Source organism: Mus pahari, chromosome 1, assembly GCF_900095145.1.
Source record: "Mus pahari chromosome 1, PAHARI_EIJ_v1.1, whole genome shotgun sequence".
NCBI classification, from domain to species: domain Eukaryota; kingdom Metazoa; phylum Chordata; class Mammalia; order Rodentia; family Muridae; genus Mus; species Mus pahari.
This window is the reverse complement of record NC_034590.1, coordinates 61,097,002-61,110,508: the sequence shown is the minus strand read 5'-3', so window position 1 is coordinate 61,110,508 and position 13,507 is coordinate 61,097,002. Positions and strand designations below refer to the sequence as shown.

Sequence of the window (13,507 nt, the reverse complement as noted above, 5' to 3'; positions counted from 1 at the left end):
TTTTTTTTTTTTTTTTTTTTAAAAGTACACGTTAATATAAACTGTTACATTACCCAGACTGTTCATTGCTATGCAGCATTCTATTGATGTTGAACACATACTGAAGTTTATTCACTCCCCTTTTTTCTCCTGAGTTTTTTTCTTTGGTCTATGTAGCCTTGATTGACTTGGAACTGACTATATAGAACAGATTGACCCTGAACTCACCAAGATCAATGTGCCTCTGACTTTCAAGAGCTGACATTAAAGATGCCTATTCCTTAGCGGTTTAATGAACAGTTGGGATAGTTGTTGATAGTTGGGTCTTAAAGTTGCTCAGTCAGTAAAGGCACTTGCCATCAAGGCTGATGGTCTGAATTAATCTCTAGGATCCACATGGTAGGAAGAGAAAAGTAACTTCTGCAAGTTGTCGCCTGACCTCTGACTTCAGACTCTGACCTCTATACCTATACTGTAGCATAAATAAGAAAATAATTTCTGTTAATGTATATGTGAACACACACACATATTTATATGATATTGACTTCTTTTGGATGAGCATCGAGAAGTGCAGTGTTAGATAATACAGCACTTATATACTTTGCTGTTGCATCTACTCTTATTTTTAATAATACTAACATGCCTAAGACAGATCTTGTTATGATCTGTCTTAGGCATGTTAGTATTATTTTAGAAGTAGTACCTCATTGTGGACTTTGTTTCTTTTCTTTCCTTTCCTTTCCTTTCTTTTCATTTTTTTGAGACAGGGTTTCTCTGTGTAATAGCTCAGGCTGTCCTGGAACTCACACTATCAGGCTGGCCTTGAACTCAAAGATCTGTCTGCCTCTTTTTTCTGAGTGTTGGGATTAAAGGAGTCCACCACCACCGCCTGCCTCTTCATTGTGGTTTTAATGAACATTTTCCAAATGTTGTATGATACTGAGAATTCTTTTTCATGTGCCTTTTTTTTTACAGAGACAGGATTTCTCTGTAGACCAGACTGGTCTCTGCTGTGCACTCCCACATCCAGCTCTTTGATATGAGCTCAAATCTTTGCTTTTTTTTTTTTTTCTCAGAGATTTACCCCCCTCCCTTCCCCTCTCTTTCTCTCTCTTGCTCTTTTTCCTCTTTCTTTCCTCCACAGTCAGGAAAACTTGCCATGTAGTTTCAGAAAGTTTTCAACTTGGCAGTTTTTCTACGTCAGCCTCCCAGGTCTGGATGACTGCATATTCTGTTACTTCTACTTTCAGAAATTAGAGTTTTGAGAATTGTCAGTTCTTATTCAGATTTATGATCTGAAAATATCTTTTTTCTCTCTCTTTGACTACTTTTTTTTTTCTTTTTGTGGTATGTGTCTTTAATAGAAGTTTACATTTTGGTGTAGTCTGTATGGATTATGAGTTTTGGTTTCTGTCCAGCTCAGGATATGTTTAAAAGTCTTTCTTTCTTTTTAATTCTTGGGAGATGGATATCCAGTAGATCCAGCATGTGTTTAAAGGGCAGCAAGAGCACATTGTGCTGTCAGTGAGCACATTCACTTGGTCTTCACTTGACAGGTCTCAACTGCTTTGTTTCTGAGTAAAATACAAAGATAAATTACTGTTTGTTACGAGCTTTTGATTAAAAAGGAATGTACACATATGTATGTAGGAACAAATGTGCTGAGGTCAGAGGGCAGCTTTTGGGATTTGGTTCTCTCACCATGTGGATACAAGTTATGGAACTTGGGTTGTCAGGCCTAGCAGGTACCTTTACCTACTGAGCCTTCTTGCTGGACTGTATTTATTTGGTTTAAAAGAATAGAAATTACATGGAAAAAGATTTTTGGTTTTTGGTTTTTCGAGACAGGGTTTCTCTGTGTAGCCCTGTCTGCCCTTGAACTCAGAAATCCACCTGCCTCCCCCTCCCAAGCGCTACGATTAAAGGGGTTCACCACCACTGCCCAGCTATATTGTTTTTTAAAACAATAGAAACCGACTTGGAAAATGATGGAAAGATTGGATTTATGTTGCTGTGCATTTGTAGTAATAAGAGGAGCAATGAATTGTGGAAAGAAAGAATGCTTCTGATTTGGAGTTGAAAAGCCTGCTTGACATGATAGCAGAGCCTTAAGTATAAATTTGTAGGTTGAATTGAGTGCCAGTTGAAAGCCAGAATTTTGCTGGCTTTTTTTTTTTTTTTTTTTAATCTTAACTAACACAGTGGATGACAGGAATTTTATTTTTAAAAGATTTATTTATTATTATATCTAAGTACACTGTAGCTGTCTTCAGATGCACCAGAAGAGGGTATCAGATCTCATTATGGATTTTTGTGAGCCACCATGTGGTTGCTGGGATTTGAACTCAGGACCTTTGGAAGAGCAGTTGGTGCTCTTAACCACTGAGCCATCTCTCCAGCCCTTGCTGGCTTATTTTATATACAGACTGATAGCATTGCTTTAAGATGAAGGTTTGAATCATCTTTGTAATAGATTCATAGTTTTTAATCTTTGCGATACTACTTCAAACCCAGAGGTTTTATGTGTGATTACCTTGAGCAAAGCTACCCAAGCCTGTCAAGGCTGGGAGGAGACTTGCGGAAGCAGCTTCAGGTCCTTGTGGCTGAAGTTTGGTTTAGAATCCGCAGCTTTCCAGGAAGGGACTTAGCTCAGCTCAGGGTTAGGATTCTCTCACTTTGCTTCAACACGTTCATTTTGATTATTTTTCTCCTGTCTTTGGCATTCTTTTTGATTGAATATTTTAAAGTTTATCCATAAACTGTATTCCTTTTTTCCTAGAGATTGTTGTTCACTTTTTACATCATTTGTGAATTAATCTAGTAGTAAATATTGATATATGTTGACAACTATGAAGTGCAATTTGGTATATATATATATATATATATATATATTTGTTTGTTTTTTGTTTTTTGAGACAGGGTTTTTCTCTGTAGCCCTGGCTGACCTGGAACTTACTCTGTAGACCAGGCTGGCTTCAAACTCAAAAATCCGCTTGCCTCTGCCAATTTGGTAAATTTTTTTTTTTTTAAGATTTATTTATTTATTATATGTAAGTACACTGTAGTTGTCTTCAGACACACCAGAAGAGGGCGTCAGATCTAGTTATAGATGGTTGTGGGCCACCATGTGGTTGCTGAGATTTTTTGAACTCAGGACCTTCAGAAGAGCAGCCAGTGCTCTTAACCGCTGAGCCATCTCACCAGCCTGGTAATTTTTATATTTCATCTTCAGACTTCCTTGTGTGTTGGTTCATTTAGTACAATTCTGAATATATGACAAATTTAGGATGACATATTTTTGATTATTTTGTATGAAAAATATTTGTCTCAATTTTTGCTGTTTTTGATACTAAAGTTAACATCAGTGGTGGGACATTTTGTTTTATTTTCTCTTTGAGGCAAGGTGTCTATATACGTAGTTCTTTTTTTGGTGTTTTTTTTTTGTTTTGTTTTTTGTTTGTTTGTTTGTTTGTTTTCCCTGAGACAGGGTTTCTCTGTGTAGTCCTGGCTGTCCTGGAACTCACTCTGTAGACCAGGCTAGCCTTGAACTCAGAAATCTGCCTGCCTCTGCCTCCCAAGTGCTGGAATTAAAGGCATGCGCCGCCACTGCTCGGCTTCTCTACATAATTCTTGCTGTCCTAGAACTTATCATATAAACCATGTTGGCATCAAACTCACAAAGATCAGCCTGCTTCTGCCTCTCTGGAACTAAAGGCATGTGCTACCATGCCCTGCCAACATTGGTGTTCTTGATAGGCATCAAAGAAGTTAGGCGACAGAAGCCAGATGCTCTGTTAAGATACTCTGCTCATTTTCCTCTAATGTTTGGAGTTTCCACATTTTCCCGGAGGCAAATAATATAGGTAAAAAGCTATTTACATACATCTTAGACTTAGTTTGGTCCACCAACACATTTCATTTCCAGGTGTCCTGAGAATTTTCTTAGTGGACTACATCTTTAATTTTGTCAATAAAGTCCTTTTGCTGGCTATAATCTTCTCATTAACATTAAAGGTACTCTTAAGAATTCAAAATTCATTTCCACATATACCTATTTTATCTCATTTTATTTTAACACTGATTACTGCTTTTTTTCAGTTGTTTCTTTAAATGTCATATCTGAGTTTTGAAAGTGGTATTTATCCTTTGTGGTATTAATATTCTGAATTTTCAGAATCCTTGATACTGCTTTCAGCATTTAGAGGAGCAACCGAAAAGTGGTTTCATGTTAAACATCTGTTAAAACCCATAGCAGCTGTGAATAATGAAATGATGTGAAATATTGTTTCAATTTGTGATAAATCAGGAATATGAGTGTGATGCTTTTAAAATTATGGGTTAAAGTTTTGATTCTGAATTTGGAAGTAGAAAGCAGTTTTTCTTGTGAAAGATAAGTACTTAGAGAAAAATTTATAAATAATATATGTCTATTCATGTTTATGTGCATTTGTCTGTCAAAGATAAGTGTTTGCAGAGTTCATATACTATTTTAAGAGTTTGTTGAAGCCATAGGCACATACCTGTTCATACACACAAAGTTCAATTTCAAACCTTCCTTTTCTCTGTAGGTTAACTATTTGTAAAGTGTTTCAAGAGACAAGGAGGAAGTAGCGAATGCCTCAGTCAGGGACCATTCCAGTGACATCTTCAGTGGAGAATTATATGGAGAATGGGAAACAGAAGAGGCCAAGATTGGAAGAGCAGGTGGGGGAGTAGGACCTTAGGTCAGATATGAAAACACTTCCATAGAGCTTGACAAATTCTCATGTGTTTACAGCACTTTTAATGTGTGATTATACTTTTTAGAATAATAAATAGTTGCTCAAATTGCCTATGGCATAAGAGGAAACAAGTGTTTATGTGAATAAGTACCATAGTAGGGTTTTATAAACTATAAACTTGTTATTAGTAAAGGATTATATTTTGTGTTCCAGCCCTTCAGAATAAGTTAGGTATCTTGTAGTTGAGTTTTCCTTTACTGTTTTGACCTAAGCCCAATTATGAGATACTATTAGTTTGAAACTCAGGATTTTTAAACGGCAGTTCTTAAGGCTGGAGAGATGGCTAAGTGGTTAAGAGCACTTGCAGAGGACCTGGGTTCAGTTCTCAGCACCCACATGGCAGCTCACAACTTTTCTATAACTCTAGGTTCCAAGGATCTGATGCCCTCCCTGCTCTGGCCTCCAAGGGCTCCGTGCACACATATAGTACATATTTGCAGGCACTCACACATGCACATTTAAATAAATTAGGGTGATACAAATATGAGGCAAGCACTCTACCACTGATTTACATTCCTAATTCTTCATCAGACAAAAAGAAACTAGTGGAGAGTATAAGACCTTCACAAAGATTCCTTATACTCTTCCCACATTTATCATTTTTTTGTCACATTTGTCATTATCTAGATACAAAAGAGTTATATTTATTTACTTTTTTATGCGTGTGTTACCCATGTGTGTGTATGTCATGGTGCCTGTGTGGGAGCTGAGGATTGTGTCTCTCCCTTACCACAGATCCTGGGGCTTGAACTCATTTTGTCAGGCTTTCAGATTGTCAGGAATCAAGTGCATTTACCTGCTGAATGATCTCGCTGGCCCTGCGTACATTTGTCTTTCTCCTGAAAGTTTTGAGAATATGTTGTACTTATTGTTCTCCTTTACTGCTGAGTGTGTGAGTGTAGGTTTTGTAGCTCCATGGCATAAGCTTGCTGTAGAAACACAGTGTGATCACGTTCAGCATTAATGCAAACATAGTACTCTCATCGAATTTAAGCCTGCACTAGTTTTTGTCATTTGTTCCCCAAATGCCTTTTATAACTGTTCTGTCAGCCTTCTTCTAAGATCTAAGTAGATCATACATTACTTAAAGTGTTACCCTGCTGGGAGTGGTGGCACACGCCTTTAATCCCAGCACTTGGGAGGCAGAGGGAAGCCGATTTCTGAGTTCGAGGCTAGCCTGGTCTACAAAGTGAGTTAGCCTGGGCTACACAGAGAAACCCTGTCTCAGAAAACCAAAAAAAAAAAAAAAAAAGTGTTACCCCTCTAGTCTTTGATCTAGTACAGTTGTTTAACTTTTCTTTGCCTTTCATAGCACTAACATTAAAATATTTATTTGGAATATGGGTGTGCATCCTTTTTTTTTTTTAAAGATAGTTCTCATTTTATAGCCTTGGCTGTTCTGGAACTTGCTGTGTATACCAAGGTGGCCTTGAACACACAGAGATCTGCTAACCTGTCTCTCCAGTGCTGGGATTAAAGGCATGGGCCTCTACTTACCTATGTACTTTTAAAAAAACAAAACAAAACAAAAATTCAAAACAAAAAAAATGGACTCTGCTTTTGTTTTTCTCGTGTGTGTGTGTGTGTGTGTGTGTGTGTGTGTGTGTACACTTGCCTGTGTGTGTACTTGTGAGGCCAGAACAGGACTTGCGGTGTCTTTCTTTTTCACTTTCTCCCTTATTCTTGAGAGGCAGGGTCTATGACTGAATTTGGAATACCACCTGCTAGAGAGCCCCAGAGATCTCTGTATGTTATGCTCTTTAATCCCATGTTGCAGCTTCAGGAACATTAGGTCTAGTTCAGACCTCTCCTTTCTGAGCCATTTCCCCAGTTTCATAATTTTGTTGGCTGGCTGATTTTGTTTTTGAGACATGGTCTTATGTAGCCCAGGCTGACCCCAAACTGACTATGTAGCTAAGAATGGATTTAAACTCCTGCTTCTACCTTCCAAGGGCTAGGATATAGGTGTACACTACCATGCTCAGCTGACATGGGTTCTTGCTATACTGCCCAAATGCTCTTAACTCAGGGCTCAAGGAGGTTTAGTGTCTCAACCACCTGAGGAGATGTGACTGCTGCCATGTGCCACCACACCTAGCTCTTAACCAAGATGGTTTAACCATAGAGAGAGTTCACATTATCATCATAGCCACAGTGCAAGTTGTTTTACAAGCATTAAATAAATGTAATATATGCAAAATGCAAGAATTAGATATAAGATATGCAAAATACATTAGACATAAGATATGTAAAATAGCACAGTTGGTGAACAGTTATTGGTTGTTTTATTTTCAGAGTTGTGAAATGCCAGTGTTAGAAGGGATATTAGAAATCATCAGAAAAACTGAATATGATGGTATCCCCCAACCACCTTAGTCTCAACATAGAGATGGAGGCAAGAGCAAGATCGAGAGTTCAAGGCCAGTCTAAGCTACATGAAATCTTCTCTCAAAAAACAAAACCAGAAATCACTCAGATAATGAAACTAGTTTAGAATCGTTAATTAACTTTAAATAAGAGTTTAAGCTTGTTGAGAGTAGAAACTGTTAATATCTCCTAAATGATAGAGTTTGATATTTCTGTACATATATTTTAAATATCCAAATTCAGATGTTAAATATTTTTGTTTAAGTTAATTATTTACTAATGATAAGGTTTTAAAATACACTTTTTGAAACTGTTAGTGAAAAATATATTTTCACACTTGTTATCCTATTAAATATAGTACAAATCAATTTTAAGTACATATCTATATCTACATATGTAGATATATATTTGACTTCTAATCTTTCTGTTCATTACTAAGAATGATCTTATATTTGCATGAGTTTGCAGCATACGTTGTCATATTCAGATGTTACTGTGTGACAACTACTTTGTCATAAGCATTTCCAGTTTCTTCCTTGGCTGCTGTGTATACATACAGCATATGAAACAGAGGACTTGTACAAAAATGAGATGTAAGGCAGAATTTTTAATTTCATTTACATGTGATCGTCATAGAACATTTTTCAGTTATGTCTTTTTTTTTTTTTTGTCTGATTTGGTTTTTTGAGACAAAAGTCTCTGTTTGTTTAGCCCAGGCTGTCCTAGAACTAGTATGTATGTAGATAAGGCTGGCCTCAAACGCAACAGAGATCCATCTACCTCTGCACTCCACATGCTGGGATTAAAGGCATGTGCCACCATGCCCAGCTCCAGTTACACTATCTTTAAAAGAAATATAAAAGGAGACAGACTGAAGACGTGATCTTTATGACCTTTTGCTTTTATTAAACAGAATCTGGAGTTCATACTTTTCAGACTTTTTTATAATGGTAAAGAAAGAAACAGAGGAAGTTTTATAGACAGAGAAATGCAAAGGGAAATAAAAGAACAAAGAAGAAATACAGTCTAGAATGATGGTGGAGTTGCTTGTATTAGCAAAATCTTAGACACTGGGTCTTAAGTTGACAGGCTCATCAGCTGAGTTTCTTCAAGTAAGTGTTGACCACAGAACTGTTTCTAAGGACCAAAAGAAAATTTGGTATTTTACTCAGTCATTTAAGAAGAACTTATCATTCAGTATTTGGTAACATCTTGAGTATTTGGTGAAAATATATGTATAGACCCTGAATGTGGGTTTATGTGCAAAGGTAATTGAAATGAATAGTATAAATGTGAAATCAAAAAACCATTGGTTGCTGTATTAGTTACTGGACCACTTGCTATGACCAAACACCCGAGCAAAGCAACATAAGGAGGAAGGGTTATCACACCAGAAGTCACTGCTGCAGGAACCTGGAAGCTGATCTACAGTCAATTAGAAATCAATGAGTGAGGCCGGGCGGTGGTGGCTCACGCCTTTAATCCCAGCACTTGGGAGGCAGAGGCAGGTGGATTTCTGAGTTTGAGGCCAGCCTGGTCTGCAGAGTGAGTTCTAGGACAGCCAGGGCTATACAGAGAAACTCTGTTTCGAAAAACCTAAAAACCTAAAAAAAAAAAAACAAAAACCAATGAGTGACCAGGCAGTGGTGGTGGTTAATCCTAGCACTCAGGAGGCAGAGGCAGGTGAATCTCTGTGAGACTGAGGACAGCCAAGGCTACACAAAGAAACCCTGCCTCAAACAAATGGATGAATGCTTGTGCTCAGCCTTTTTTCTGTCCAGGCCAGGACTCCAGCCCATTTTGTAATACTGCCAAATTCAGGGTGGGTGGGTACCCCATTTACCGTAAACATTTTCAGTTGATTATTAGTTGGTGCAGGAGTGCCTAGGTTGCCATGGGTGGCACCTTCCCTGAGGCACGTCCCTGGCTATGTAAGAATGATAGCTAAGGATGAGCCTGAGAGCTTACCAGCAAGCAAGGGTTTGTGCCTTTAGCTTCAAGCTTCTTTTATCTTTTATTTTTTGGTTTTTTTGAGACAGAGTTTCTTTGCATAGCCCTGGCTGTCCGGGAACTCATTCTGTAGACCAGGCTGGCCTCGAATTCAGAAATCCGCCTGCCTCTGCCTCCCAAGTGCTGGGATTAAAGGCGTGTGCCACCACTGCCCGGCTTTTTTTTATTTTAAAGATTTATTTATCTTATATATGTGAGTACACTGTCGCTGTTGCTGTCTTCAGACACACCAGAAGAGGGAATCCAATCCCATTACAGATTGTTGTGAGCCACCATATGGTTGCTGGAAATTGAACTCAGGACCTCTGGAAGAGCAGTCAGTGCTCTTAACCGCTAAGCCATCTCTCCAGCCCTTCAAGCTCTTTCTTGAGTTCCAGTCATACATCCCTTTGAGGGACTGTAACTTGGAACTATAAGCCAAATCTTTCTTTTCCTTCTCTAAGTTGCTTTTGGTCAGTGTAATTTATCATAGCAACAGGAAGAAAACTAGAATCATGGGTCTTCCCATCCCAGTTAACCCAATCTAGATAATTCCTCACAAGCATGCATGCTTGTCACTTGATTCAGCCAGGGTAACTATCATAAATGGGCATTCTTCAAGAGTTGTTTCATTTTCTTTTCTTTCTTTTCTTTTCTTTTTTTTTTTTTTTAAAGATTTATTTATTTATTATATGTAAGTACACTGTAGCTGTCTTCAGACACTCCAGAAGAGGNCGTCAGATCTTGTTACAGATGGTTGTGAGCCACCATGTGGTTGCTGGGATTTGGACTGGTGACCTTCGGAAGAGCAGTCGGGTGCTCTTACCCACTGAGCCATCTCACCAGCCCGCATTTTATTTTCTATATCTAAATGTTAGCCTGTGTGTGTCTGTGTGCCCTAGCATGTCAATGGACAGCTGTAGGAGCTGGTACTGTCCTTTCACGGGGGATCCTGAAGGTAGAAGTCAGCCAGTTAGACTTGGCGGCAGCTGCCCTCACCTTCTTCTTCTTCTTCTTCTTTTTTTTTTTTAAATTAATTAATTTATTTTATGTATATGAGTACACTGTAGTTGTACAGATGGTTGTGAGCCTTCATGTGGTTGTTGGGTTTTGAATTTAGGACCTCTGCTTGCTCCAGTCAACCCTAATTGCTCCAGTCAGCCCCATTCACTCAGTCCCTGCTCGCTTCAAAGATGTTATTTATTATTATAAATAAGTACACTGTAGCTGTCTTCAAATAAACCAGAAGAGGGCATCAGATCTCATTACCAGTGGTTGTGAGCCACCATGTGGTTGCTGGGATTTGAACTCAGGACCTTCAGAAGAGCAGTCAGTAAGTACTCTTACCAGCTGAGCCATCTCTCCAGCCCCTGCCCTCACCTTCTGAGCTCACTGTCTGTCTGTGCAAGTACTCCATAGGGTAGATGTGGAGATCTGAGCATCGCTGGTAGGGCTTGGTTCAATTATCAGAATCATAATGATAAACTTAATACTTTCTAATGTGTTAAATAAGGAAGAGATTCCTCATTTGCAGAGGAATTTGCATGAGTACACGTTAGCTTGAAATTTGTAGCACCTGTGAATTTCTTTCAGGGGAAGGAAGCCAGCACCCATTTGGAGCTATGAATATTGTGCGAACCCCATCTGTTGCCCAGATTGGAATTTCGGTGGAATTGTTGGACAGTCTGGCTCAGCAGACTCCTGTAGGCAGTGCTGCTGTGTCCTCGGTTGACTCCTTTACACAGGTGATGCACACAGATTTCATTCCTGTTCCCCCGCCCCCATTATGGTATATTTCACAAAATTGTATATCTCTGTGTGGTGTTTAAAATAATGTCCTGGTATATGTCTATTTTGTGAAGTAACTAAAGCTAGGTAACATATCCACAGTGTTGCATTCTTCGCTGTGTAAGCACATTTCTATTTATTTATTTATTTATTTATTTATTTATTTATTTATTTATTTATTTATTTATTTATTATATGTAAGTACACTGTAGCTGTCTTCAGACACTCCAGAAGAGAGAGTCAGATCTTGTTACGGATGGTTGTGAGCCACCATGTGGTTGCTGGGATTTGAACTCCAGACCTTTGGAAGAGCAATCGGGTGCTCTTACCCACTGAGCCATCTCACCAGCCCCTGCAGTACACTTTCAATGTGTAATCTTCTGTTATACATATTCTTTGCAGCTTTGACCAACACCTCCCAATTTCCCTTAACCTACAGATAACCATTCTTCTGTCTGCTTCTGTAAGCTTATAAAAATTTTGAGCCTGTAAATAACTTGTATTTTTATTGACATTTTATTTTAAGTATATAAAGTATAGAGAATAAGCTAGGTATTCTACAATTTGTATTATGTACTTACTCTTGTCAAGGTTTTTTTTTTTTTTTCTTCTTCGAGACAGGGTTTCTCTGTATAGCCCTGGCTGTCCTGGAACTCACTTTGTAGACCAGGCTGGCCTCGAACTCAGAAATCCACCTGCTTCTGCCTCCTGAGTGCTGGGATTAAAGGCGTACGCCACCACGCCCGGCTTGTCAAGCATTTTTAAAAGTACAGATAAATACAAAGAAGTAGACAGAATAAGGTAAGAGCTATCCTTGTAGATTTAAGCTCCACCCCCCCTTTGTTATATTCTCTCATATCTACTAATTTCTGGATTTCTCCAACCCATTTCCTTTGTATACTTTTTCTTTCCAGTTCTAATTTATGCCCAGAGTCTGCAAGTATTTTTTTAAAAGATTTATTTATTTATTATTATGTATGTGAGTACACTGTAGCTGTACAGATGGTTGTGAGCCTCCATGTGATTGCTGGAATTTGAACTCAGGAAATTTGGAAGAGCAGTTAGTGCTCTTAACCACCGAGCCATCTCTCCAGCCCGAGTCTGCAAGTATAAATCACACCATTGTGACATTCACTGGTTTTTCCTTTTTTTAAAACATTTTTTTCTACCATAAATTTGTTATTTGGGTCTCATGTAATCTGCTTGTATTGTTTTCTTTTATAGTTAGTACTGGTTTCTTTATTCATCTTCTGTGTTGAATTATTTGTTTTATTTTTTCTGGCCCATTGTTTTAATGATTAGCCTCCCACTCCAGAGTAAACAACACTTTTGTCCTATATAATGTCACCTATATTCAATTATATTTTGGGCTTTTTTACTGTAGGTAGTTCATGTTCACATGCCTCTTTGACAAAATTTTATTTCCCTTTTTGTTGTTTTGAGACGAGGTCTCACTATGTAGCTCTGGCTGGCCTGGAATTTACTATGTAGATCAGGTTGGCTTCAAACCACAGAGATCCACTTGACTCTGCCTCCTGAGTGTCGTTATTAAAGGTGTGTACCACCACTACCCAACTGCCAGTTAAGGGTCTCTCTTTCTCTCTCTCTCTCTCTCTCTCTCTCTCTCTCTCTCTCTCTCTCTCTCTCTTTCTTTCTTTTTTTGTTTTTATGAGATAGGGTTTCTCTGTTTGTAACTTTGTCCTGGAATTCACTCTTAGATCAGGTTGGCCTTGAACTCGCAGAAATCTAATGCCAGTTAAGTCTTAATGTCTAATAGTCCAAGTTCCTTCTCCTCATCAGACAGAATAGGCCTAGATATTCTTCCTAATAATTTTAATAGCTTTATTGCGTTCTAGACATTAGTACCTTGTTAAATTGTATGAATATTTTTATTTGAATTTTGTTGAAAGTAGCATTGACCTTGCATTTAGTTTTGGGCACCTTGGTTACCTTTCTTTACACATTGTCTACCTATCTGTGTCAGAAAAGGAAAGAAAGGAAAAAAAGTCTTTTTGCTGGTGTGGAGGGTGACTGCGAACTTTGTTTCTAATAGTAACCCTTTGGTTTGTGACCTCACTAATTCTTGACATTAATGATCCCTTACTGGTAGATCCTTGAATTGTATTCCTTCCATCTCATAAATGAGCAGGTGTTAGTGGGCACATATGTGCTGTGGTGATTGTGGAGGTAGAAGACAACTTTTGTGAGTTGGTTCTCTTTTACCACACTGGGTTCCTGTGATAGAACCCAGGCCATCACCTTTCATGGCACCTTCCCTTCCCTTCCGAACCACCTCTCTGGCCTGGAAGGTTGGAAGTGCTACTTTGGTGAACCCAAAGTCACACTGCCTTTAATTTTTTAACTTTAAGGTTCATTGCCTTTAAGACCATTTAATTTTCATTAAGAATTAATGAGTTTACTTCTAATTTCTACTATCGACATTAGCAGGATATTAGTAGATTTGATCATTTTAGGATCAGTGAAAAGAGACAGATTAACAACTGGGAGAAATGGCCATCCTGCTCTCGTTTACAGTAATGGGACCAGTAGCATTTCTCCCCCACCAGCAGCCCTCTCTCCCCTCCCCTCCCCTCCCCTCCCCT

General features: G+C 38.5%; 1 protein-coding gene across 5 annotated transcripts in view; it reads left to right on the top strand.

The window, feature by feature from the left end:
- The window catches only part of Hikeshi (heat shock protein nuclear import factor hikeshi), a 24,666-nt gene that overhangs the window by 8,998 nt on the left and 2,161 nt on the right, over nt 1-13,507 (top strand). For 4 of the 5 annotated variants that reach the window (XM_021201417.1, XM_029548269.1, XM_029548270.1 and 1 more), the window contains exon 3: nt 10,710-10,861. In XM_021201417.1, the coding sequence (XP_021057076.1) occupies nt 10,710-10,861 (152 nt within the window). Of the gene's footprint in view, nt 1-4,547; nt 4,684-10,709; nt 10,862-13,507 lie in introns of all 5 variants that reach the window. The other variant, XM_021201429.1, reaches the window with a different exon arrangement.